Consider the following 24,969-nt stretch of genomic DNA (forward strand, 5'->3'; position numbering starts at 1 on the left):
GAGTACAGTCCAGATACTCTGGAAAAGACTCTTATGTTCAGATAAGCCCAGTAGAATAGGTACTTAGCCAGATAGCTCATAGAAGTCTGTGGTCACTCTTCACCTGCAGTACTAAGCAGAAACGAGGCTGTCTATGTGAGGGAACATAATCCTGGCAGCTCACATAGCAGGTGATTACTTCAGTTGCTACTCATCACACTCCCTTAAGAAATACTGTACTGTACTACACAAGTGAAGCAGGGTCAGTACAGGAAAGGGTAAAGATGTAACATGCAAAACTGTTACATTTGCAATGGCCTTGTAAATGATTTGGAAATGAGTTCACGCTTGCAACCTGTGACTGTTCCAGCTATACAGTCTCTGCAATGGGATACAGCAGGGGTCAGCAAACTTTTTTTGGAGGGGGCAGGTTCACCATCCCCCAGACCTTGTGGCAGGCACCCACCCAGCATTGGGGTCTTCTCTCTCTCCCCCAGCCCCTCCCCCCCGCCTACCTATGGTGCTGCTGGCGCAAGGGCTGGCTGGCTCCGGAGAAGCGCTGTGCTCTCCCAACTGCGGCTCCTGTGCCTGCCCTTGCGAGTGGCAGAGGCTGGTGGCAGTGGCAAGAGCAGCCCAAAAGGTGCTCGCTGGCTCCAGAGAGGCACTGCCCAAAATGGCACTCAGCCAGCTCAGCCCAGCCCCCTTCCTCCTCTATGTAGGACGGGCAAAGGGATGAGGAAAACCAGGAGGGAGGGAGGAGATGCCGCTATGTGTGTGTGTGGAAATGGTGCCCCGCAAAAAAAATGGTGGTGCAGGAAAAAAATTAACAAAAAATTTTTAAAGAAGGAATCCACACGATTCACAGACTGTCTGTGGACCGGATGCTGAGGGCAATTGGGCCGGATCTGGCCCGTGGGCTGTAGTTTGCCCACCCCTGGGATACAGCAACAGGATATACAGTGAAATTGGGAGTCGGAGAAGTGAGGTTTATGAAAAAAGGGTATGAAATTATACATGTTTGTTTGTGTTTTTTTATTTGTTTGTATTGTCTATAAAAATTTGTAAAACCAATAAAAAAAATTTATAAAAAAAAGGATATACAGTGAAATTATCTGTTAAGCTGACACAGCACAGCTGAGACCGAGGACTGTAAGGAGACAAATCTCCGGAGGACTGAATTCGACAGGGATTCTTGACTGGCAAAACAGTCCAATGAAACTTGTGTCTGTAGCAGATCTGGTTTTGCATTCATTACCAGTTTAAATAAACCAGTTATTATAGAGGCCGCATGTACTTTATGGCAAGAATGTGCAACTGGTGTACATTATCCAAATTCATACTTGCAGTACACATTTTAAGATCCTCTGCCCCATATGCAATTTATACAGAGATCATCAGGGGGTTTGGACTGGGTGTCCATCAATATGCAGATGATACCCAGCTCTACCTTTCTTTCAAATCAGAACCAGTGAAGGCGGTGAAGGTCCTGTGTGAGTGCCTGGAGGCGGTTGGAGGATGGATGGCGGCTAATGGATTGAAGTTGAATCCTGACAAGACAGAAGTACTGTTTTTGGGGGACAGGGGGCGGGCTGGTGTGGAGGACTCCCTGGTCCTGAATGGGGTAACTGTGCCCCTGAAGGACCAGGTGCGTAGCCTGGGAGTCATTTTGGACTCACAGCTGTCCATGGAGGCACAGGTCAATTCTGTATCCAGGGCAGCTGTCTACCAACTCCACCTGGTACGCAGGCTGAGACCCTACCTGCCCGCTGACTGTCTGGCCAGAGTGGTGCATGCTCTAGTTATCTCCCGCTTGGACTACTGCAATGCGCTCTACGTGGGGCTACCTTTGAAGGTGACTCGGAAACTACAGCTAATCCAGAATGCGGCAGCTAGACTGGTGACTGGGGGCGGCCGCCGAGACCACATAACACCGGTCTTGAAAGACCTACATTGGCTCCCAGTACGTTTCCGAGCACAATTCAAAGTGTTGGTGCTGACCTTTAAAGCCCTAAACGGCTTCGGCCCAGTATACCTGAAGGAGCGTCTCCACCCCCATCGTTCTGCCCGGACACTGAGGTCCAGCGCCGAGGGCCTTCTGGCGGTTCCCTCATTGCGAGAAGCGAAGCTACAGGGAACCAGGCAGAGGGCCTTTTCGGTGGTGGCGCCCGCCCTGTGGAATGCCCTCCCATCGGATGTCAAGGTGATGGACAACTACCTGACATTCAGAAAACATCTTAAGGCGGCCCTATTCAGGGAAGCTTTTAATGTATGATATTTTAGTGTTTTTTGGTTTCTGTGGAAGCCGCCCAGAGTGGCTGGGGAAACCCAGCCAGATGGGCGGGGTACAAATAATAAATTATTATTATTATTATTATTATTATTATTATTATTATTATTATTATAGATGAGTATTTGCATGCACGCAGACCCCATCAGGTTTCAGACGCAATCATCACCATTGCCATCACATTTCAAACCCTCACAAAATTTCAGAGCCCACAGGAATAAATGGCAAGCTCAGTAGGTCCCCCTGCCCTGTTTACAGAAAGGAGAGCAATTTGGATGAGATAATGCTTCCTGTCTGATGGGACTCAAGTCTCATGACATTATTATGCAAACCCAAGAGTTTGCAACATTTAAGACTCACCCTTTCTAACATTGCACAACTTGATTATCAACCTAAAGCAGGGGTGGGAATCTTTTTTGGCTTCACCAATGAGATCCTTATTAGGATCTGCCTTGTGGGTCAAATTTGACAGGTGGCATCATTATGACATCACATGACTGACAGGTGGCAGGACTGCCCTATTGTCAAAAATCCCTTTCACCCCAATATTAAAGGCGGGGAGCAGGAAGAGGCTTCCAAAAGCCTTTGCAGGCCTCCCTAACCTTTACAGTTAGAGTAGTAGATAGGTAGCCGTGTTGGTCTGCCATAGTCAAAATAAAAAATTCCTTCCAGTAGCACCTTAAAGACCAACTAAGTTAGTTATTGGTATGAGCTTTCATGTGCATGCACACGAAAGCTCATACCAATAACTAACTTAGTTGGTCTTTAAGGTGCTACTGGAAGGAATTTTTTATCTTTACAGTTAGAGTGAGACTGGGGGATTAAAAGGGAAGCGGGGGAGAAACCTTGCAAAAGCCATTGTGAGCCTCCCACCTTAAGACTTGCAGCATGTGGGTGGCCTATAAAGAAATGAGAGAATGAAGCATGACAATTCCACATTGAATAACTATTTTGGAAGCCCTCCAAATGAGACAATGAAGAATTGGCAAGGAAGTAGGAAACAGAAAACATTATGTTTGCTTATCATAGAGCACCAAAACATTCAGGAGAAGCAGATAAAGCATTCTATGAAAGAGAAATAAAATAAACAAAGGGCCATGAACTAACAATAATGAAGGATCCTGTAGAGATAATACAGGAGCATGATGACTATCCAAGAAGTTCAGGCATGCACTTTCCATTTCCGACAGCTGAAAAAATAAGATAGAAGCTTGGCAATTTTAGGTTTGCGTCTAAGAAATGAAGAAGACAAATGACACTGGAATGTTAAAGGGGGAAAGTGTCTATGGAGAAAGCTGGTTATGAGATGACTATGGTAAGAAAAGAATATAGAATAGCAAAGGATGAGTACATAGAAAAACTGACTGTCATAAGCTTGGTATGTTATCAAGAGACCTTTCAGAGAAATATGTTGATATGTTGACAGTGGCCAGCAATTTTAAAGAATAAATCATACAGGAAAAACAACCACACAAACAATTAATTTCCACAACTGGAAGGCAGAGGTAAGATAAGCTGCAGGGGGAGAATTCTTAAATTACATTAGTTCTGTAATAAATTAAGCAGTGATACATCCCTGATCACCTTCATGAAAGGTTTGCTCTGTTTTAGGTGAGGGACAATTGTGTAAAACTGCTATGCTATGCTATGCACCCCCTGAGATAATAAACTAATTCCATTTTAGAAGAAAAGATCCCTTGAAATGAGAGCCAGATTGCATGTGAGAATTGCAGGCTTGCATGCTCACTACACACTTCGTAACAGGTACCAACCTTTTGGAAGGTTTTACCTGTATCATCCCCTCTTTGAACTCAGTCCTGCAATTTCTCCCCATCTGCAGAGAACCACTCTGTGGGCTGTCATGTCAACTTACCTTTTGGTCCCCAGCATGGATCCTCCACGCCCTAGCCAGCCTGCAACATCGTGCCAGCCCACCTCTCGGATCTACGAGAAGAAACATTTCATTAGACCTCTCATGATTCGCCTAGCCATTCCCAACTGCACCAGGTTGTCTTCCAAACCTTGGATTTGAAAGTGAAAGCAGTGTGGTTTAAAAGAAGAAAGATCAAATTGATATTTTGCTTCCTGTTACAACCAACTCCGCCTCACCTCTCCCCCTTCCAATCAGAAATTCATAAATCATGGTGCCAGTTTTGCAGCACAAATGACAGTTGGAGTTCCAAATGAATGTTGCCCTGTAGATGCTCTACTTTACAAAGAAATGAGAAGGACTAGTAGTCCGACAGGAGGGAGGACCTCCTCCCTTCCAATTAGAGAGACTCACCTGTCCTTTGCTCAAGCCTTCAAAGCCATCATTCACCACATACATTGTGTGGCCTTGGCAGATCCCAACACGCACAGCTGACCGGACTGCTGCATTCATGCCGGCTGCAGGGGCTCCCACATTCAGAATGGCAATATTGAAATTGCTCTGCCCGGAACAGAAATGGATAATAAACAGCTGGAAGAAGTCATTGTCAGCACTCAGAGGGTGCTGGGAGTGCAGTGAGCCCTTAGGAGGTACCTCTGCTACAAAGCAAGCTATGTAAGAGGACATTGTGCAACTTCCTTGTCCTGCAATACTTCAGGTAAGTATTTTGAGAACTTCAGACAAGATACTGAGTAGCCTTGGCTGAGATGTGCCTCACTTCCTTGCATAATCATCTCAAACAAGGTGGTCCAACTTTTCATACCAAGAGTACTTTGGCACAGAACCCAAGGGCTGCAAACTGCCTTGTTGCACAGGGGGAAGGAAGCAAGGCCAAAATTTGACACCCCCTCTCAGTCCTTGCACTGCCTTCCCAAAACTGGCTAAGTGAGGCACAGGTTTTTGGGAAGGAACTGTGAGGCTCTGGCAGGGTCCTAGAGTCCTCCCACCTTCTTCCTAAAGCTGGGAAAGCACTACCTAGGCTTTGGGAAGGAGGACTCCAGGACCCTGCCAGAGCATTGCGTTTCCTTCTCAAAGTCCAGAACCTCACTTAACCAGCTTTGGGAAGATAGCATGAGGGCAGCGGCCAGGGGGAGGGGGGGCGGGAATCAAATGTTGCTGAGGGCTGCCGAAAAAGGCCACACGTTGGACTACCCTGATCTAAAAGAAATGACAGGAAGACCATATATCAACATAACAATTACAGTTCACAAAGTCTTTGCCTAACTTTTGGCTGTAGAAGAGGGTCAAGTTTTTCCACCCTGTGCAAGGAGTTCAGAGCTCCATATAGCAGCAGCAGCATTGGGTCCTACTTTCACCTGCCCTCTCCATCTCTTTGCACCTCTGTTCAGGCGGCTCAGGGAGTCAGGCATAGCACTGCTGCCTATGTCCCTGGGATGAAGCACATATGAGGGCTGCTGGTGTTTCCTGCAGAAGCCAGAGGTTGCTTCTGCATTCCTTTGTTTGACCCTTGAGCAAAACAGATGGCAGCTCTTTCCTGGTCTGTAAGGACACATCCGACCTCTATTGAAAAAGGCTGGGCATGCAAGCAACTGCTTTGAGGCTGTGAGCATCTGCAAATGGGAGGGAGAGATGTCCAAGAGACAGCACTTCTTTTGTGACTGTATTGGAAACCTTTATTGGATATACAGTGTGGATTCTAGCATACACAGGAAGACATTGCTTTTACTGTCTGTGAACATAGAATGCAAGTGCAATTTTTGGACATTTTTTAAAACCTTGCATTGTATCCAATGCTGTGCCAGCAGGGTTCCACTAGTGCAACAGGACTTCCGTTCCCTTTCCTACCCTGATGGGTTCCCAAAAGCAGCTCTGGAGGGTCCCCCAATATAATTTTGAGTGTGTACAGGGGGTTGGTGGGGACAGGAGAGGAAGTTCCATTGCATACAGAAGTCCTTTTTGGAGCTGCAGCATTGTATAGGTCCATCCATCATTAAATGTCCAGATGCATCCTCTTGAGGCCTGCTTCCTGCTGCCTTGGGACTTTTGATTTGTGCTTGTGCACACAAATTTATTTATTTATTTATTGGTGGCTTTTTCAAACACTTTCCTTACAAGGAGCTCACAAAAACAAATTAATAACAAAAGCAACATGCTTACAACATGCAACAACAAACAACAGACCATGATAAATATGGAAACATTAAAGCAGTAAAAGAAATAACAGCTATTCCTTTCACACTGCAAGAAACCTGCAGAACAAAATCTGTTTCTCTTTGCTTCCTCACCTTTTCCATTGCAGGCTTCTGGTGTGCAAGAAGCTTGTAAATGTTCCAGTTGTTTTCAAAACTCCTGGTAAAAAAAGCCCACAATTATATTGGTAATTTTTATCATAAGAAACCACCAAAGCCAAGTCTAAGAAACAGAGAGAAATTCTCTTCTCTTTCTTACTTGGACTCTAGAATGCTCCTAAGATGCACAACACCTTCAAACGTGAACCTCTTTTTAATTCCTTCCAGAAAATGTACCATCACTGAAGTGCATTGTGGATGTAACTTCTCAAATTTAATTTAGCTTTTGCCTGAAAGTGCTGACCTATGGAATCTTGCACCTATTTCAATTAAGGTAAGTGAATTTTCTACTCATGCATCTTAAAGCATGCTCAGACCTTTTAACTTATATTTGTTTAAACAAAAAATACACACAAGAATATTTGCACTCCCAAAAACAGTCTTAAATTGCTACTCCTGTGTCTCATTGCCAGGAAGATCACTTAAAGCAGGCTTCCTAATTCTCAGGGAAATTTAGCTATTGCTGGACTCCTTCAGCTATTGTTGTATTCCAAGTACCATTAGCCCCAGCCAGCATGGCCAGAGGTCAGGGATGATCGAAGCAAAAGTCCAGCAACATCTGGAAGGTCACAAGTTCCTCATCTTTGCTCAATCTGGTGTCCTCCAGATGTTTTGGACGGCACAAAGTGGGGAAGGCTGCCTCCCTACTGTGTACAGAATAAATTATTGCCTTGTTTTGCTGCAACTGGTTATCAGTCATTTCCTCAATAAGTTATGTTTCTGTTTTCAAAATAGGCTGATAGTTTATCTAAGCCTTGAGTCCGCTATAGCAGTCACTGTGACACTGTCTTACAGGTGACAGGAAAAAGTGTTAGCCTGAAGTTCCTTTCTTAAGCATTAAGGACTTACTTAAAAGAGTGGCATGACCAGAATACTGGTCAAAAAATTCCCTCTATCTCTGATGTCTAGACTTTCAGTGGCATTGCTTACGTAACCAAAATGGCGCCATTCATGCATGAGGAAAAAGAGCAGCAGAAAAGGGAAATGATGGAATGGAGTGGCTAGAACCCTAAACAGAACCAATTCTCACCGCAACATTTTGCATAATTCTGCCCCCCCCCCATTTTAGTTCCAGTTATGGAGAGATCCTGCCACTGAATGAGTGACCAGAACATACAGTATGTATGTATGTATGTATGTATGTATGTATGTATGTTGTGTGTCCACCCAAGTAGTAGTAGAACGGGGTTAAAATAGGAAGAAAACCAACTGCTTGCAATCCAAAACATGTGTGAGATTTATTTGATTCTTGTGAACCAATGATCCATGAAGAAAGAAGGTTAGACACTTAAGACACCCATGTTGCTATTAATGTCAAGGAGATGGGCTGAGTGGGTTGCAGTAGAAAGGAGAATGAAGGAAAAGTAACCATCAGCTCTGATCATTTGGCTCACAATAAATAGGACTGGCCATCAGAAGTTGAAAAAAGAGCACAGATCCACTAAACATCTAGAGATTTCCTCAGACTGTGAATCATGGCTATGGGGAGTCAGGGTTTCTCTATGGGCAGGAAAAAAGAGGTAAAGAACTTCTGTAATATTAGAGGAGTTTTTAATGCTTTTTTTGTACCTGACTTCACATTTCCTATGAAAAAACACCTTGGAAATGTTAAGAAAGGAGAACTGAACAAATGAGTAACAAGTTCTTCTATTTGCTACTAAATGCCAAAGGTCAACAGCAAGACTTGTCTTTATAACTGTTGTTATTTTAAATGTTAATATAAACAAACAGATGAGATGAAATTCAATTTCCACCCAGATCCCAGAAACATTTCTCACCTCCCTCTGAGCTGAATTGCTTCATCAAATCTTTTGTCATCCATTGCCTTCTGGACATCTTTGGTCTATAAAGATATTGTGGAGGTGGGGGTTAGAGAATCATAGCGAGGCTCTAGTAGAAATCTAATAAAACCAAGGGTACAGTGAGATTAATTCATCTTCTGCCAATTCCTTTTCAGGACATTCACAGACACGCTCATCGGAGGGCCATTTCAGGCACAAAGAAAAAAGCAGCATAAAAATGGGAGGCTGGAAGGACCAAAGGATTACAAAAACCCCTGGGGGAGACGCATTGCCTTTCTACCCTCTTCTCCAGAAAGGCTGGGCAGGGGCAAACCAAGAAAAAGAACTCTCCCAGGGAGAGTTCGCTGGCACAGCCAATTCCGTCATGTATGCCAGTCTCCAAAGGTGTATGGCACTGAAAAGGCATGGTTCAGGGGCTCTGGAGGTTCCGCGCTCAAAAATCCAAAACTATACACCCACAAACTCCATGTTGATGGGTTGCAACAAGTTATGCATGCATAGTTGATTTGGGAAGTGGTTTTTTTATTTAAAAAATCTATTTTATTTTGTTAAAAACTGGAAGAAAATGGTTATCTTGGTTAATTATGTTTTTAAACAGTGCTTCATCCCAAAGGATCCCAAGGTGGTAAACAAATGCTCCAATAATATACAACACATAGTAATATTAAAACTATAAAGCAGTAAGTATCGGGGTGGCAGGGAGTAATATATACAATTTTGCTGCAGACAGACCAACCCTTAAGCTCACATATCCCTGAAAAGCTGGAAAGGAAAAAAAATCAATTCCCCAGTGTGTTGAAAAGCTGACAATATGAGAACAGCTATATCTCCACTGAGAAGGAATTCCACAACTAGAGTATAGAATGACAGAAAAGGCCCAGCATCACCACAGACCAAGCCTCAGCCATCAATGGGACCATAATAAGCCTTCCTTGCAAAGCTTGACTCAGGCCTCATTGAAAAATATGGGGACAAAAGACAACTGGATAGCTATATCTAAGGGTGCAGATGCATGGGGAGAGGCTGGTACCTTTGCTAATCAAGGCTGCATTCAGACATGTTGTTTTTTCTGTTAATTTGATTATAATGTTAGATTTCTTATGTTTCTTTTATGTTGTAGCACATTATGGAACTGTGGCTTTTCAATCAGCATACTACCATGCCATGCTAAATTTTAATGGTGGGAAAGGACACGTACACTGGGATGCCAGCTTAGATTTCGTCGTGTGCAGTTACGACACAAAACTCCTGCAATTTTCCATGTGAATAGGGTTGCAAATGGACTCTTTTGGTAGAAACAGTTAAAAATGGAAATCAGTGCTAAACTTCCACTAGATTTCCAGAGGTGGTTTTTATGTTGTATAAAAGATCACATAAAACAGGGGAATGAGCAGGTAAGGAAATGTAACAAAAAGAAAAAAAGAAAAGCAACCCCAACTACAGAATGCAAGCTTAGTTATACCTCCCACCCACTGGAAATCTAGCAAAACCTCATACCATGTTTTCAGATTTCTTTCTACGTAGGCTATTTTTCTTGTTTGTTTCAATGAAAGCAAATAGTTTTGGTATTCCGTCTCAGATGCCATATTCCCTCTACATATGCACAATTCCCGCCCCCCTCCAGAGAACCTTCCAAATATCTGCTTGTTTGCTGATTATCATCATCATGTGTCAACTGTGAAGTTCCCTGTCACCCCACACACATGTATAAAAATGGAGGCCTCCCCCCCCCAATGCTGTGCTTCTCCACACTGAATATATTTGGCTTCTATGATCATGTGAAATACTCACCACTTGCACACATTCCATTAAGGGTAGGCGCACTGACTGGTTCCCGGAGAGACTGACCACACAGGCAGGAGTGTCTGGTGTTGCTTCCAGCAGTGCCATCACAGCTTCCATCCCCATTTTGCTGCTCTGGGGGACACAAATGCATTTCCAGAGACAGTCAGCTATGTATACCTTGCATATTTAGGCACATACCATGTCTCTTTGGGATTCTGCAGCACAACATGCTTTGGAAGGTTGGAGCCTTGTCTCACCAAGCACTGGAAATCATACTTCACCACTTCAAAAATGTGTACGTGTTTCAATGTAAAAACCACTGAGACAGAAAGATGGGGTAATTGTGACGCTAACAAATGCCCACGGTTTTCACATCAGCAGCAGCACACAACCTGTATAATATGCATCTCCTAAAGTTACAAAGCAGCAAGACTGCAAAGAAGTGCTAATGGGAAAAGGCTTGCCTTGGAGACATATAAAGAAACAAAAGACTCCCAGCAGCAGGAATATGAACTGAGATGATAGGAAGAGCCAGTATACAAAGTTTCCTCTGACAGAAAACACTCTTCCCAGGTGTTCACACATTAGGAGCAGCACAGAATGGCTTTGGTCCACAGCCGCTCCCTCTTACCCAACAAAGTTCTGCAGTGCTATCTGACACGTTCTCATAACAGCTGTTTTTCCAAACTACTGTATCTTCTCTCTTCTTAGTGCACGATTCTAACTATCATGTCGACCAATCTTGCTTAACAGGCCTAGAGAGCCACCTCTTCAGAGGAAACTGAATACGTGCAACTAATTGGGTTGTTTGCTTTACTGAGAAACGGAAATCTGTCTTTTTCTGTTAGTTCCCATTCTTGGTAGTGGCAGATAGGAGCAGCCTTTACTTTGAGGGCAGTGCTTCCTCTGGGTCACAGGGTCAGCTTGCAAAGATGCCAAGGAGGGCACTGCCAGGCTGCACCAGAAGCTGAAAAATAACTCCTCCTATCCTGTAGTACTGGATAAACCAGCAGTTTGCAAAATTCAGCTCTCCAAACACCAGGTTGACCAACTGGACAAATATTACTGTAAAAACACATCGAATGGACCATTTCCGAAAGAGAAAACACGAAGAAGATGGGACAGAAGGTCATCCCCAGGTCTTAGAACGGTCTAGCCTACAAATGCAGAAAAATATTCACCCACTCCTTTCTTGCGGCACAGGAATTCCTGATGCGATTTTCCTACCCTGTTTAATAGTGTGTTTTTTGTGGGGTGGGAAAAGACTGCCTCGTTTCAATACCACTAAGAGTGCAGGAAATCCTCTGGAGCAGTGGGAAAGGTTAAGACAAAAAGAAAACCATGATCTAATGAAAAGCCTCTCCTTCCAAGACCAGTCCTAAACAAAGAGGAAGGCAAAAGAGAGAACAGAAAAAAGAAGTAGCTAAGTATTCTGAGCTCTGAATGGAGCTCTGCTGAGAATCTTGCTTTTGACCAGCCAAGACCAGCCAGGGAGACTTCCTAGCCCTTGGATTATTTACAAGTTAACTACGGCTTGCAACAAGATGTGACACTATCTTGAAAGTGAAGACTGCCCCATCCCTGCATTGATGAAGAATACTGAGATCCTGGAAAATTTCAAGATTAACAAAGGTTTCTAATAGTGTTAAATAGAAATGGATCAGGCATTCTACACAATGGAATGAAAAACACAAGGCTGTCTCTATGATGCACAGCAGGGTTTATTGTTCAGACAGGACTAAGTCACACCCAGAGATCTAGAAGCACTAGCCTAAAAGAAGGTCCAGGAAGCCTCTGGATTTAACACCATAGCCTGCAAAACCAGGACAATTTTTCTGTTTGCTTCCGAGTGGCCAAGCCAAGAATAAACAAAGCAAACACCATGAAGGGTGCAGAAAATGCCTTCTTGCCATCCAGTCTACTCCATTTGCCTATTGTGAGTTCTGTATGCCAGTTTTGAAAGAGGACTTGCAGTACAACATACCAGCAGTGTTTCCTTTTAGTTATGGCTTACTTATCTCCACCTATATACAGTGGGGCATAATGCTCAACCAGTATGGGCGACTGATTTCTAAATGACAGCAGGGCACATGCACTCAGTCTGTGAGGTTCCTGCTTTTTTCAGGGTCTTCAGCTCTGACTCGCCTTTCTGCTGCTAACACAACGGCACTTTACCAAGAGAGTGAGAAGCCATTCCTTAGACATACCCTGAACATCCCGGACATCTAGCAAAAGAAAGAGAGTAACACTTACCAGGACACGATCAAATGCTGAGGGGGTCCCACCACGCTGCACATGGCCAAGCACAGTCACACGAGTGTCGAAACCCAGGCGCTTGACAACCAGCTGATCAGAAAGTGGGGAGGAGGGAGAAAGAAAATCTGGAATTAAAGTATGCTTACACCCTCCCTGTACCAGATTCCTTGGTAAACTGGGAGAGGGGCTCTAGGTCAGACATTTATTATTACCATCATTATTACTATTAATATCAATTTATTAATCACCTTCTAAACCACTGTCGCACAACAATTTACATGATGAAATACTGCTAAAACCACAAATATAATAAATACATTTAAAACAAGATCAAGTGAATACTCATAGTAAAGACCCATTTATCCAGTTGCAAAAGCCTCCTGGAACAAAATGCATTCAGCTGCTTGTGGAAAATGAGGATAGTAGGTGCCTGTCATATATTGACAGGAATGCTGTCCCACAGAAGAGGGGTGGCCACAGTAAAAGCCCTGCTCCAAGTTACCATAGGGCAGGCTTCTGGTACATGTAGGAGAGACTCTCTTGTGGACAGCAGTGATTTATTGGGTGTGTAAGGGATAAGGCGGTCTCTCAAGTAACTTGGTCCTAAGCTGTATAGGGACTTGTATGTTAGTACTAACACCTTGAATGTGGCCCGGTAGCCAATTGGCAGCCAGTGCAAATTCTGCAAGCAAATTGTTTGCCCCACAAGCAACCTAGCCGCAGTTTTCTGCATCAGTTACTGCCTCCAGATCCACTCCAACAACACATGTAACAACACATTGAGTGCATTGCAGTAATCCATGAGCTTGCCAATGCAATGTTTACATCTGCATTGAAGCTGCAAATGCCCACTTTAAAATTCTCCAGAGCGATTCAAAGCCCGAAGAAAGCTGGGAAGCCCAAGTGAAAAATGGACAGCGTCAAGTTCACAGGATATTTATATACTCATGATAGTTCCAAAATATGGAAAAGCCTGTTTTCTAAGAACTGTGTGCTAAAAAATACTTTCACTGCTATGGCTCTACAACATTAACCAGTTACTTACATCCTTCACGTAGTTAGAAGTGATTGGTTTTCCATTCCTGTCTATGGCACCTTCAGCGATGATGATAATATTCAGCCGGGATCCTCTGCTCCGGGTCTATCCAAAGAAAAATATGGAAGCCAATGATTGATCCATCAGGGAAAGGCAAGAGGCTGTTAATGGAGACTCTCTCATAATCCTAACATTAACACCTTAGGCTTGACAGTCAAGCCTTTCCCCATCAGCAACTTTGCAGTTCAGGGATGGGGAAGTAATGGTCCTCCAGGTGTTGCTGCTCTACAGCTCCCATCACTTTTGACCATGGTGATGCTGGCTGGGGCTAACAGGAGTTGGTGGTGTCCAACAATATCTGGAGGGCCAAATGTTCCCTGCCCCTGTTGTAGTTCCTGCATGCTGAGAAAGGATGACTAAAGGCAGCTAGGTGGTTCGGTATCTAATACTAAGATATTAAGAATGGTCTGCTGGATCAGGTCAGTGGCTCTTCTAGTCTAGCATCCTGCTCCCATAGTGGCTAACCCAGCCCATGGGGAACCTGGAAGCAGGGCCTGAGCACAACAGCGCTCTCCCCTCTGGCAGTTTCCAGCAACTGGTATTCAGGAGCATATTGCCTCCAGGAGTGGAGGGAGAATGCAGCCTGGGTGGCTAGCTTCTGATAGCTTTATCCTCCATGAATCTGTCGAATCTTTTTTTAAAACATCCAAGTTGGTGGCCATCACTGCCTCTTGCGGGAATGAATTCCATGTGCTTCGCAAAGGAGTATTTCTGTCCCAGATCTTCCAACATTCAGCTTCATTGAATGTCCTCAAATTCTAGTATTAGAGGAAGAAAAGCTTCTCTCGATCCACCTTCTCTAAACTAAAAAGCCGCCAATCCTCAACTCTCTCTCTTTTGAGATCCTGTCCTTTCCCCCCCAGCTCCATGCCTCTGCCAGCCAGCTTTTCCTATCCAGTGTCACCTGCATTTATCTGCAGTACAGCATACACACAAAGGAACATCTTCCACAAAGAGCAACACATCAGCAGCACAGAGAGCTCTGGAATGCTGCTGTGAGCTGGTGCACAGCGCATTAATAGATCTGATTCTGTAAGCTCTCTGGAAAAATATATGTGGCCCCATTAACTTAGATGTGGCCACTAAATAAGAGAATATAAATGAAATGCTCCCCCCTTTGTACTCATCAGAGAAAGAGCACACAATTTCATTTTTGTTGTGCAACAGATACCACTGACACCCACCTCACCAAGCCTCTCACACATGAAATCCTCCCAGTCATCCTCAGGAGGTGACTCAGGGATGAAAAGCCAGTCTGCACCAGAAGCCAAAGCTGAAACTAATGCAAGGTACCTGCAGAGGAAGAAGAGAGCTTGTGAATGATGAACCTGGGGCTATCAATCATGATGAAAGATTTGGGAGATGGGTGGGTGGGTGGCAGGCATATACCCACGTTTAGATTTAATCCCCTAATTGGAAACCCAGGTCTCCCTCAACGAAACCAATAACAAGAGACCTCTCTCCTTACCCACAGTGCCTGCCCATCACCTCCAGCACAAATGTTCTCTGGTGACTGCAAAGCAAAAGAAGAGAATAAAGACTTGTCCAGATGGTCATTCAGTGCATGCTTCAGTTGCATCTTCTCATTACTGCAGTATTTACACACACATTAGCTGGACAGGGGAAGAGACAGCATCAATGCTGGGAGAACGAGCCCACAGGTGTGTTTGAGAGCTTGCTGCTGTTGAGCACATTTTTCATTTTATCTTCCTGCCAGTCTCCTAGGCTTTTGAAGGGGACTCTCCCAGGCCTTGGGCTGACTTTGGAAAGAATCAAAAAGTCTCCAGACTTGGGAAAGAACATCTTGCTGCTTACTCAGCAAACCTCACTGTGACAGGGATGAGCACCTGAAGTCGCATGCACATTGGAAGCGCTCAGAAGGATGTCACAATTAAGACTCCACATTCTCTCCCAGAGGGAGGAGCGACCAAAATCTGTAGAGCCTAGGTTAGAAAACGAGCCACACCAGGGAGGAGTGAGAGGGGAGGTACTGTGGTGTTGCTTCTCCTCCACCTCTCTGAAATAGTGTAGGGCTGTTGTGCATTTTAGCCCAGGAAAGATGCAGTGCACTGCTACTTGTAGAAAGAGCAGAAGGCTGCTGCGGCAGTGGCTGCTTGTCTCTGAAGATCAAGGAAGGCAACCAGGTCTTGCTTCTGAATCATTTGGGCAAGCAGATATTGCTTACATGGTGCCTCCAGCACAGCAGCTCCAAAGTGAAACAGTGTTCATGTGACAAGACTGCACATGTCGTGCAGGCAGGTAGGGATTCACATTTTCTTAGCAACATGTTGCTGAATGAGTGGGGAGAAATATAACATCTCAGCAACACAAGTGTCATCTTTGATGAAGACACCTGTGTACTTGGCTAATGAGTTCCTTTTATAGTGCAAGGAAAAATGCCAAGGGTGGCATTCAGTGAAGGTTTACTCAGAATATACTCAATGAAAATGACTAAGTTAGGTCCATTGATTTCAATGGCTCTAACTTAATTGTTCTGGGTGGTGCAACTATCTGGGAAGGCTCTAACAGGAGTTAGTTCGAGAGAAGCAGGTTCATCACACCTACACACCCCTCGGAAAAACGCTTCCACAGGGCAGGAACTATCTGTTGGTTACATAGCTCTCAAGCTAGTCCTAGGCATGCTGCAGTCTTTTGTAAAGAAACATAGGAAGCAAAAGACCTGAGAAATCATTTGCTGACCTCTGGGCAGTAGTGGTGATTGCGTCAATCACCTCCATGATACGGTGCAGGGCAGAGTCAGTGCCAATGGTCATATCTGTACCACAGAAATCGTTGTCAATGGAGCCCACCAGACCCACAATGTTTAAATGACAGTATGTCTGAGACACCTCCTCAGTGATCTTCCCTGAGGAAGAAAGAGAGAGAGAAAATATTAACAAATGGATATGAATGAGAGATGGTCTGTCTAGGGAAAGGACTATGGAAATGACAATTACATATGAAGAGAACATATCCTAAAGTAGAAAATAGGATGGTGTTAGCCCAACTGGAAATGGTTAATTGTTAATTTGAGTGAAGTTATATTTCTTTCCTATTAACTTGAAACTGTAAATGAGATTATAACCTTAATGTCTTTTCAACTTGATTTGCAATCGCATCTTGATAATCTGAAAACCATAATTTGGCACTGATAATAGCTTGATTGCAGAATCATGTTTTTAACTAGGGAAAAAAAGAATTTTAAGAAGGAGGAGGGCAGCAAATTAAACCCTACAAATTTAGTTAGCATTGACTCCATTGAGGCAGAAAGCTTTCTAAACTCAAGTATAACTAACCTCATATATTAAATGCGTTACTATTGTGTAATTTTCAGGGAGATGAAAAAGCCAGACTCATTTGTTACTTGATTGTTTCCTTTCAAACATCTTGGCCATGGATACACAATATCATGTAACTGAATCACTGACAAATTTTGTATTCTAAGCTATAAAGATTGCTAAGCAACTTTTTGCAGAATTAAGGAGTGCTCATCTTTAACTTTGCTCTATTTTGTTCTTTTTTAAAAATCATGAACAAAGTAGTGTTCATAGGCTCTCTTGTATATTTGAGTTTCTTTTCCTCTCCATTGTATGAAATCAGTATTTGTTTTTGGAAATTGAAGGTCTGCAAATTAGCAAGAAATTCGAACAGTCCTCAGTGGTCAGGATCCTGTGTGTTTATTTTTGTGCTACTGAAGGTCCCTTCTGCTCACTGCATGCATGTATTGAGGAATGAAAGGGTAAGTTGGTGTGTAATTGAATGTAAAACATAGTCACAGTAAGTTTCAAGGCCCTTCATAGTGATACATTTTCACAGAAGGTTGAAGTTGTAAGGACAATGCTGCCAGGTAGGTAGGTTGGGGAAATTAAATGGGGGGAAAGCGTGTATATGAAACTGCTTCAGAACGAGTTTTTAATGACCCATTTTCCTTCCTCGTACCCAGTATAGAGTTTTTGTACTGGTAACCTGCATTTTACGGTTCTTCTATTTACATGATCGCAGCTTTGCACGGAAGCTGAGATAAATAAATGGACAGCGGAGGAAATCCACTCTCTATTTATTTATCCCCACCCCTGTGAAAGTTGAAATTGCAGGCTTACCCAGCTTTGGGAAGGCAGTGCAAGAGCTCTGACAGCATCCCAGGCCACCTGTGAAGTCCATGCCCAGGATACAGTAAGTTGTAAGGGAATCAAGCAGGACATTTTACTCATGACACCCGCCCACCCCAGTTTTTGTTTTTATTTTTGAACTGACACTCAACATTTTGAAGATATTGAGCAATGCATGCTCTGTCCTCAGTGGACTGGGAGTGGGTGGGGTAAACCAAACCTTTTTTTTGGCAGGGGGTACCTCTACAAACCTAGCATGCTGACACATCTCTCTTGTTTCTCAAAGGCTCAGTTTTGGCTCCAATTCTATTGGCCTTTACCATGTGGGCTCATTGCTACGGGGATTTCTAACATCCAAGACTGCTATTGGGATTTCTCTGATATAGGCATCAGGTTGACTCACCGGAGTAGTGCTGTGAAAGGAACTAAGGTTCACACGTACCTTCTTTGACTAGTTCCTCCAAAAGACCACCCCACTCTGAGCGGAATATATTTGCACCAGTCAGGCTTCCATCCCCACCAATGACGCACAAGTTGGTGATGCCGTGCTGCACCAGGTTGTAGGCAGCCTGGAGGCGGCCCTCCCGGGTCGTGAAAGCTTTGCAGCGGGCACTGCCAATGATGGTGCCACCCTACAAACGAAGAAACCAGGTGAGAAAGGAAGCTCAGAAGACAAATCGGAAGTCAGCAGACAGATCCACGGTTAAGCACAAAGGTCATCAACATCTTGAAGGGCTGGGAGTTCCAACAGGAATAAAGCAGGGGACTTTCTACAGCTGGGTTGGGGATCCCCTCCAGATGTTGGATTACAAGTCCAACCACTCCCAGCTGGAATGGCCAATGAGAGCTGTGGTCCACCAAACCCCAGAGGGCTACAAGTTTCCCAACCCTGTTCTAAAGAGAGATACTGTTTAAAAGATGGTTCCAGGTTCAAGCAGAATTGGATTGCAATATCCTCTAAACACAGAAGGCATATGTCACATCGGCCCAAGAAGTGCAGGATTCTTATTTCTAACCTGATGTACCAGGGGACTCCAGTACTAGTGGGTATGAAGATAAATGCAACAACCCCAAGGCATGGGATTACCCTGATACACCATTATGTATACTGAAATGCGAAGAAGGGATATGGAAATGTCTCTTTCTCTATCCAGTCATGCTGCTGCCAGAACTGTGATCTTCAGTGGACTTGGTGCTGCAGTCTTTATAAATCATGTACTGTTGCAGTCCTTATAAATCATTTTATTGATAAACAGCAGTTATGACTATTGCTAATAATAATAATAATAATAATAATAATTTATTATTTATACCCCGCCCATCTGGCTGGGTTTCCCCAGCCACTCTGGGAGGCTTCCAACAAAGTATTAAAATACAGTAGTCTGTTAAACATTAAAAGCTTCCCTAAAGAGGGCTGCCTTCAGATGTCATCTAAAAGTCTGGTAGCTGTTCTTCTCTTTGACATCTGGTGGGAGGGCATTCCACAGGGCGGGTGCCACTACCGAGAAGGCTCTCTGCTTGGTTCCCTGTAACTTGGCTCCTCACAGTGAGGGAACTGCCAGAAGGCCCTCGGCGCTAGATCTCAATGTCCAGGTAGAACGATGGGGGTGGAGACACTATGTAATATGTACCACTGAACAACTGACTTCACTATCAGACAACTCTCCTTTTGAAAGAGTCTTGGCCAACACAGCTAGAGGAGCATAGGCCTGGCCCAGTCTGTGTGCTGCAAACCAGCCAAGTGTGACAAATATGCTCTGCCCCCCACCATAATACAGGGGCATTTCTCATTTCACTCAAAATCACTCCTGCCCCTTGATCAGTGTTCAAAACTTACATTGTTCTAGGTGCATTTTGCGACAGGGAATTTCATTAGCGTGAGCAGTTTCTGAGCTATGGGCACAAAAATGCGCCTAAGATTTCAGATTAAAACTGCAGTGAAAGAAAAGGAGCACCTTTTTCTGCCTCCCCACTTCCAGCTACTCTCTGAAGACTGGAGAAGAGACCCTCTTAAGAATATTAGGGGGGTGAGCAGGGGAAGGACTAGACCATGTGAAAAATGAACATAATAGTTTTAGCTGCAGTTCATTCATTTTCAGCTTTGTATTCTTGTTATAAAAAAGCGCACCTAGACATTCTGTTGTTGTGCCCATAACCTAGGTTTAAGGTGCCATTTAGCTCCTGGCTTTCATATCTCAGTCTCTAACACTGCCTTCGATGCTCTTCACACAAAACTGCTGCTCAGTCGGATGTCCTGCTGGGATCCTCACAATGTTGATGAATGATGCTGTGACAGGGGAAATGATCTTCCTGAACGCCCTCCCCATTCTTGAACAGCACAAGAGCTACGGGAATAGCACCACAAACCTACATCCATTGAGCTAAAACTCCAGACTATGACCAACAAGCGTCACTTTAGAGCAAGAAAACAAGAGGGGGTAGAGGAACACAACAATGAGGGATGCAAGTGTTACTGGAATAAATACAAAGAGCAATGTGCTGTGAAGGTCTGTAGAGGGAGAACATGCTGTTAGCACAGTTAAGATTCCTGCCCGGAGGCTTGCCGTACCCTGCTAAAGGGGTGCGCCAGCACCACAAGACCTGACACAGCTGCCACTCTTGTCCTCATCTTTCTGAAGGTAAGTCTACATGGGCAGGTAAAACAAAGCGCTGCAGACAGCATGCTGGCCTTGCTTAAGCCCATCAGAAACAGCAGGCTGCATTGACAGCATCAGAAAGACATGGAGGGCGAAGGACAAGAAGGGGAAATCCTGCAGAGGCATGCAAGACCAGAATGTTACCTGAGGGAAAGGAGGCACACCAGTCAAATTGGGAAAGGCTCTAAGAAGGGGAAAAACAACAACACAAACACTATTAGGAGGGGGCTGAGCAGGTCCCAGTTCAGAGAGCTCCTGGCAATCAGGATCACCTAGGAAGCAATTCCAGCTCAGTGGTGCGAGAACTGCAGCACTCCCACCCTACCCGCAGGTGACGGATGTTATACCCAGGTGAACGGAGCTGAGTTGGATTAGACCCGGCCTACAGCAGAGTTTCTGAGACATCTGGAATTACTAGGCGATAACTCGGGCTGTTATGATGAACCAGGTGGAAAGAAATAAAAACAGGAGTAGAGTCAAGAGCCAGAAATTGCGAATTACACTTAGTTATATTCTATACACCTGAACAAAGCAAGGTCACTTCAGAGAGAGAGAGAGATTTATTGGGAAAACACAATTCTCACATAGGTAGGGCTGCCATACGTCTGGACATAGCCAGGATTAGGCCCACGTAAACAGTGGGAATCATTGCAAGTGGAGTTTTTGGAGTATTTCCTTAAAAATAGCTTTTTAAGTTTTGTGTCCAGATTTTCACTTTTAGAAATATGATAATCCTACACATACATATACAACGCAGGAAGCTGTGGCCATTTCATGGTTGCTTGAAATCTAGACATGCATCACACACGTATTTTAAATATAAGCATTGACTCTCATTAGGCATTTTAGGTAAAGAACTTAAAATTGACAAGGCCCTGATGATGATTTCTCTGTCAGCACACATTTTTTTGAGCCCGAGGAAGGAAAACGGAAATTTAGCACCTGCCTAATAAAAACAATAGTAATAGTAATAATAATGATAAAAATAAAAATAATTTAAAAAATCATGTGACACAGATATGTTAAAACTGTGCCACCACAAATTAATTCCTATTACTTGCGACTGTGGTGGACCAAAGAATGCATATGTCTAATCCACCCACAATAAATGGCTCTTTTGTAGCACAAACCCAAAGCCACCATTTTACCTTCCCTGAAACCAAGCACAGTGAAGAAATCATAAAGGTGAAAGGGCAAGTTAAGCATCCCAGGCTGACATGAAATTAAAGGAGTCTCTCTGGAGGATGTCCATATGAAGTAACAATGACTGACAAGGAAAAGTGATGTCATCTTTGGACTGGGGAATGCATCAGGTATGAAATAATGTGAAATCAATTCATTAGGAGATTTAACTGACTGGATTGATTTCTCCAAAACTCAACCCTTTCTCGTGATTCCTCCAGAAAAACGTTTCTTGGTAAACTACTGCAAAGCTTATGCTAAATATCCCAATTCAGGGACCCTGCCTCATCTCACAACTGGGGCCATATCAGGTGGAGAGGCTACAAGGGACCTCTGCCTGAGACATGGAAGACCTTACATAAGAACACAGGAAGCCGCCTAATACAAAGTCAGACCAAACTGGTCCACCTGGCTCAGTATTCTCTACACTGACTGACAGTGTCTCTCTGTGCTTTCAGGCAGGAGATGCCAGGAATTGGATGTGGGGCCTCCTGAAGCATGTGCTCTGGCCCTTTCCCAATCTTCCTAAAGCTTCTGCTAGCTGGGACAAACAGTACCAGGTTAGAATGAATGGGTTCAATTCAGGGCAGCTCCTGCAATCTTATTATTCAGGCTTCCTTTAGAAGTCAATTTAAGAGAACAATAATGTACCAAATCACTCCTCCTTTCTCCCTGCAGTGGCAGCCAAGTACAACTCCCATCTCTCATGAGGCCATGCTAGGCAGTTACAGAACCTTTCTTAAACAGACCAAGGGATCTCATTTCCGGTGCTAGTCAACATATATTTCTGGTCTGTTACCTAACCAGCTGTGCCATAGCTATACCCACTGCTGTGAATTCACACATTGTAGACTCTTCCTCCAATTGATGCCTGTTTCCTTCCTTCTAACATGGAGCCTTCTAGGAGAAGGAATACCTCACTGCCTATCCAATCAAGATTTTGGGAGCAGAACTGTTATTTATAAAGGGCACAGGAAAGCAGGGGAGGTGGAACAGGTCATAACTGGTGATCTGGGAGACAAAGGCCGAGAAGAACCAAACAGAGCTTTTGCAGAACTATGTAGGCCATGTTGCTACCCCAGCACAGTCCTTCTCCCTTCCTGTGAGGAGAAAATTGCATCTGCATGAATTTGAGAAAAATGGAACCATGAGAGGAGGTGGTTTGTCTTCATTAGCACCCATAAATTAGCACTTCAACTCAGAAATGTACAACTAATCTAAACCACTCAGAGAGCTACTGTAAGTCAGAGCTCTGTACTCCAGAAGGCAATGTGTGGCGGACGGACCTGAGATGGAAAATGTCATGAGGCCTGTCTGCTTCCACAGCAGGGAGTCAGGCAGCATGACCATTTGGGCCTTACCAGTTGAATGATGTTGGATACACTGAGCCAGTTTGCTTGCTTGATATTCTCTCCTCCTTCTACCAGTCCCTCGTAACCCTGCAAAGAGGAAAGAGAGCAGTGTGAATGCGTCATTGCACTAGGGAAAGCTTGCTCCATGACCCTTTAAAATTAATCCAGCATAAGGAGTGTTGCAAAAATCCCTTAAAACAGCTCTAAGCCACCCATATTGTCTCCATACTCCTCAGATGACACAAAGATTGACAATTAAATGTGAAGCCCTTGAATATACAAAAATAAAGTTGCAAAAGCTTCAAGGACACACATTACAAAGACAAATGGCATGTTATCACACCATTTCTACAGGATTTGATCTTGAGGTCTGGCAATTTTACAGCACCACAGCAAAAGTTCTTGCATAACTTGCTGGACTGTGAGAAGCTCATGAGGAAAACTATGGAACTGTCTGCCACAATTTATAGGCGGTACAAAGTGTCTTGTGGATTTACAGTTTGGAAGTGATCACAAGAACAAAGGCGTTTTTGCCTGTTTATCTCACCATTGCCATTGCTTTAACTTTTATATGAAGAATATACTAATGTTTTTGAAAGATCCCTCAATGCTACTCAGCTGCAGAAATATAATGTATTCAGCATTTGTTCTTGTAAAGCATGTTGCTAAATTATTATACTACAATTAATTTTGAATCTCAGAGAATGCACAGATTGTCAATTTTTGTGAAGGGGTATCCTAGGTGACATCTAGTTCTAACTTGATCATCATGCTTCCCCTGAGCCCTGTTTTACAGTTGCCTCATATTCCTGGCCAGGGGCTGCCAAGGTGCCATGCACTGGGCTCTTCTTGAGAGTCATGTGATCACTAGTCAAACTGTGAAACAACTGCACCCAGGAGCACTAGTTTACTGCATGACTAATCATGCTGTGAATTATGAAATCTGGCTTCAGATGTGACATCCAGTGCCTGTATGACATATTAGATTTTTGGCTTCCCTTTTAAAAAACCACACAGGCATGCTATTTAATCTCAATAGGTGATGGGGTGGTTTGTTTTTAAAAGGAAAAAGCAATAGACAGGATCCAGGTGGCCATACACACTTACTTAATTTGCATATCTAATTTTACTTCCTGTATATTCATTCCTGGACGCGGGTGGTGCTGTGTGTTAAACCACAGAGCCTAGGGCTTGCTGATCAGAAGGTTGGCGGTTCGAATCCCCGCAACAGGGTGAGCTCCCGTTGCTCGGTCCCTGCTCCTGCCAACCTAGCAGTTCAAAAGCACGTCAAAGTTCAAGTAGATAAATAGGTACCACTCCAGCGGGAAGGTAAACGGTGTTTCCGTGAGCTGCTCTGGTTCGCCAGAAGTGGCTTAGTCATGCTGGCCACAGTACCTGGAAGCTGTACGCCGGCTCCCTAGGCCAATAAAGCGAGATGAGCACCGCAACCCCAGAGTCGGTCACGACTGGACCTAATGGTCAGGGGTCCCTTTACCTTTATATTCATTCTAGAAACTGCACCCTGGATTCCCCTAACTTCAAAGGACTATTTAATGATACTGATTCTGCCCTTGGGAGATTTGCAAAATTCGCCTTTCCAGGCTGTGGCTTTTTAGAGGGAAAGGAGTGAAAAAGTCAGTTATGTTTCTTAATCACACAACTCCTGCTAAGACAATTTCTGAGCACCAACCTTCAGAGAAAGAGACTGATACTGTTACCACATCAATGAGACCCAGGCCTACTTTGGAAGATACTCTACCTTCTTCCTTTGACTGTGTAGAGATGGAGTTCTTACCATCCTATTCTACCTACCAGGCACACATGACCTGCCTTCAACACTCCCAATATGTTCACAAAGTTTGAATAGCATTATAGATCCATAAAATTCAATGCACATTAGCCCAAATCACACAGTCAATTTCCACTCTCACCCTGCCAAATCTGGGAACTGGCCCTTCCCATAGTGGAATTTATGCATGTATGCCCAATGTAAACATTACAATCTAGCATTGCAAGTGGTGTCAAAAGGATGGATAATCACATGGTGCGCAGGGCAGAAAGGTGTGATCTCACTCTCCCAGTGCTAAGAGGAAGAAGGTAGGAAACAGTATAGTCCAAACCAGGCTCCCCTGTCATTTACATGATTCCAGAGTCTCCTGGCAACTATCCAGCAATTTTAAAAAGAACAAGGCTATACCAATAACCACCCACATGCAAAGAAAAAC

The 24,969-nt window shown here is 44.0% G+C and overlaps 1 protein-coding gene across 4 annotated transcripts in view; it reads right to left on the minus strand.

Annotated features, from left to right (window-relative positions):
• The window catches only part of PFKL (phosphofructokinase, liver type), a 42,736-nt gene that overhangs the window by 8,553 nt on the left and 9,214 nt on the right, over positions 1–24,969 (minus strand). For 3 of the 4 annotated variants that reach the window (XM_083506399.1, XM_083506401.1, XM_083506400.1), the window contains 12 exons: positions 22,754–22,831; positions 17,996–18,185; positions 16,145–16,310; positions 14,913–14,957; positions 14,629–14,737; positions 13,394–13,489; positions 12,346–12,438; positions 10,099–10,224; positions 8,284–8,348; positions 6,443–6,506; positions 4,551–4,697; positions 4,140–4,210 (listed from right to left, as the gene is read on the minus strand). In XM_083506399.1, the coding sequence (XP_083362525.1) occupies positions 4,140–4,210; positions 4,551–4,697; positions 6,443–6,506; positions 8,284–8,348; positions 10,099–10,224; positions 12,346–12,438; positions 13,394–13,489; positions 14,629–14,737; positions 14,913–14,957; positions 16,145–16,310; positions 17,996–18,185; positions 22,754–22,831 (1,250 nt within the window). Of the gene's footprint in view, positions 1–4,139; positions 4,211–4,550; positions 4,698–6,442; positions 6,507–8,283; positions 8,349–10,098; positions 10,225–12,345; positions 12,439–13,393; positions 13,490–14,628; positions 14,738–14,912; positions 14,958–16,144; positions 16,950–17,956; positions 18,186–22,753; positions 22,832–24,969 lie in introns of all 4 variants that reach the window. The other variant, XM_083506402.1, reaches the window with a different exon arrangement.

The sequence above is a fragment of the Podarcis liolepis genome, assembly GCF_965112155.1.
Source record: "Podarcis liolepis genome assembly, chromosome: 5".
Classification (NCBI taxonomy): domain Eukaryota; kingdom Metazoa; phylum Chordata; class Lepidosauria; order Squamata; family Lacertidae; genus Podarcis; species Podarcis liolepis.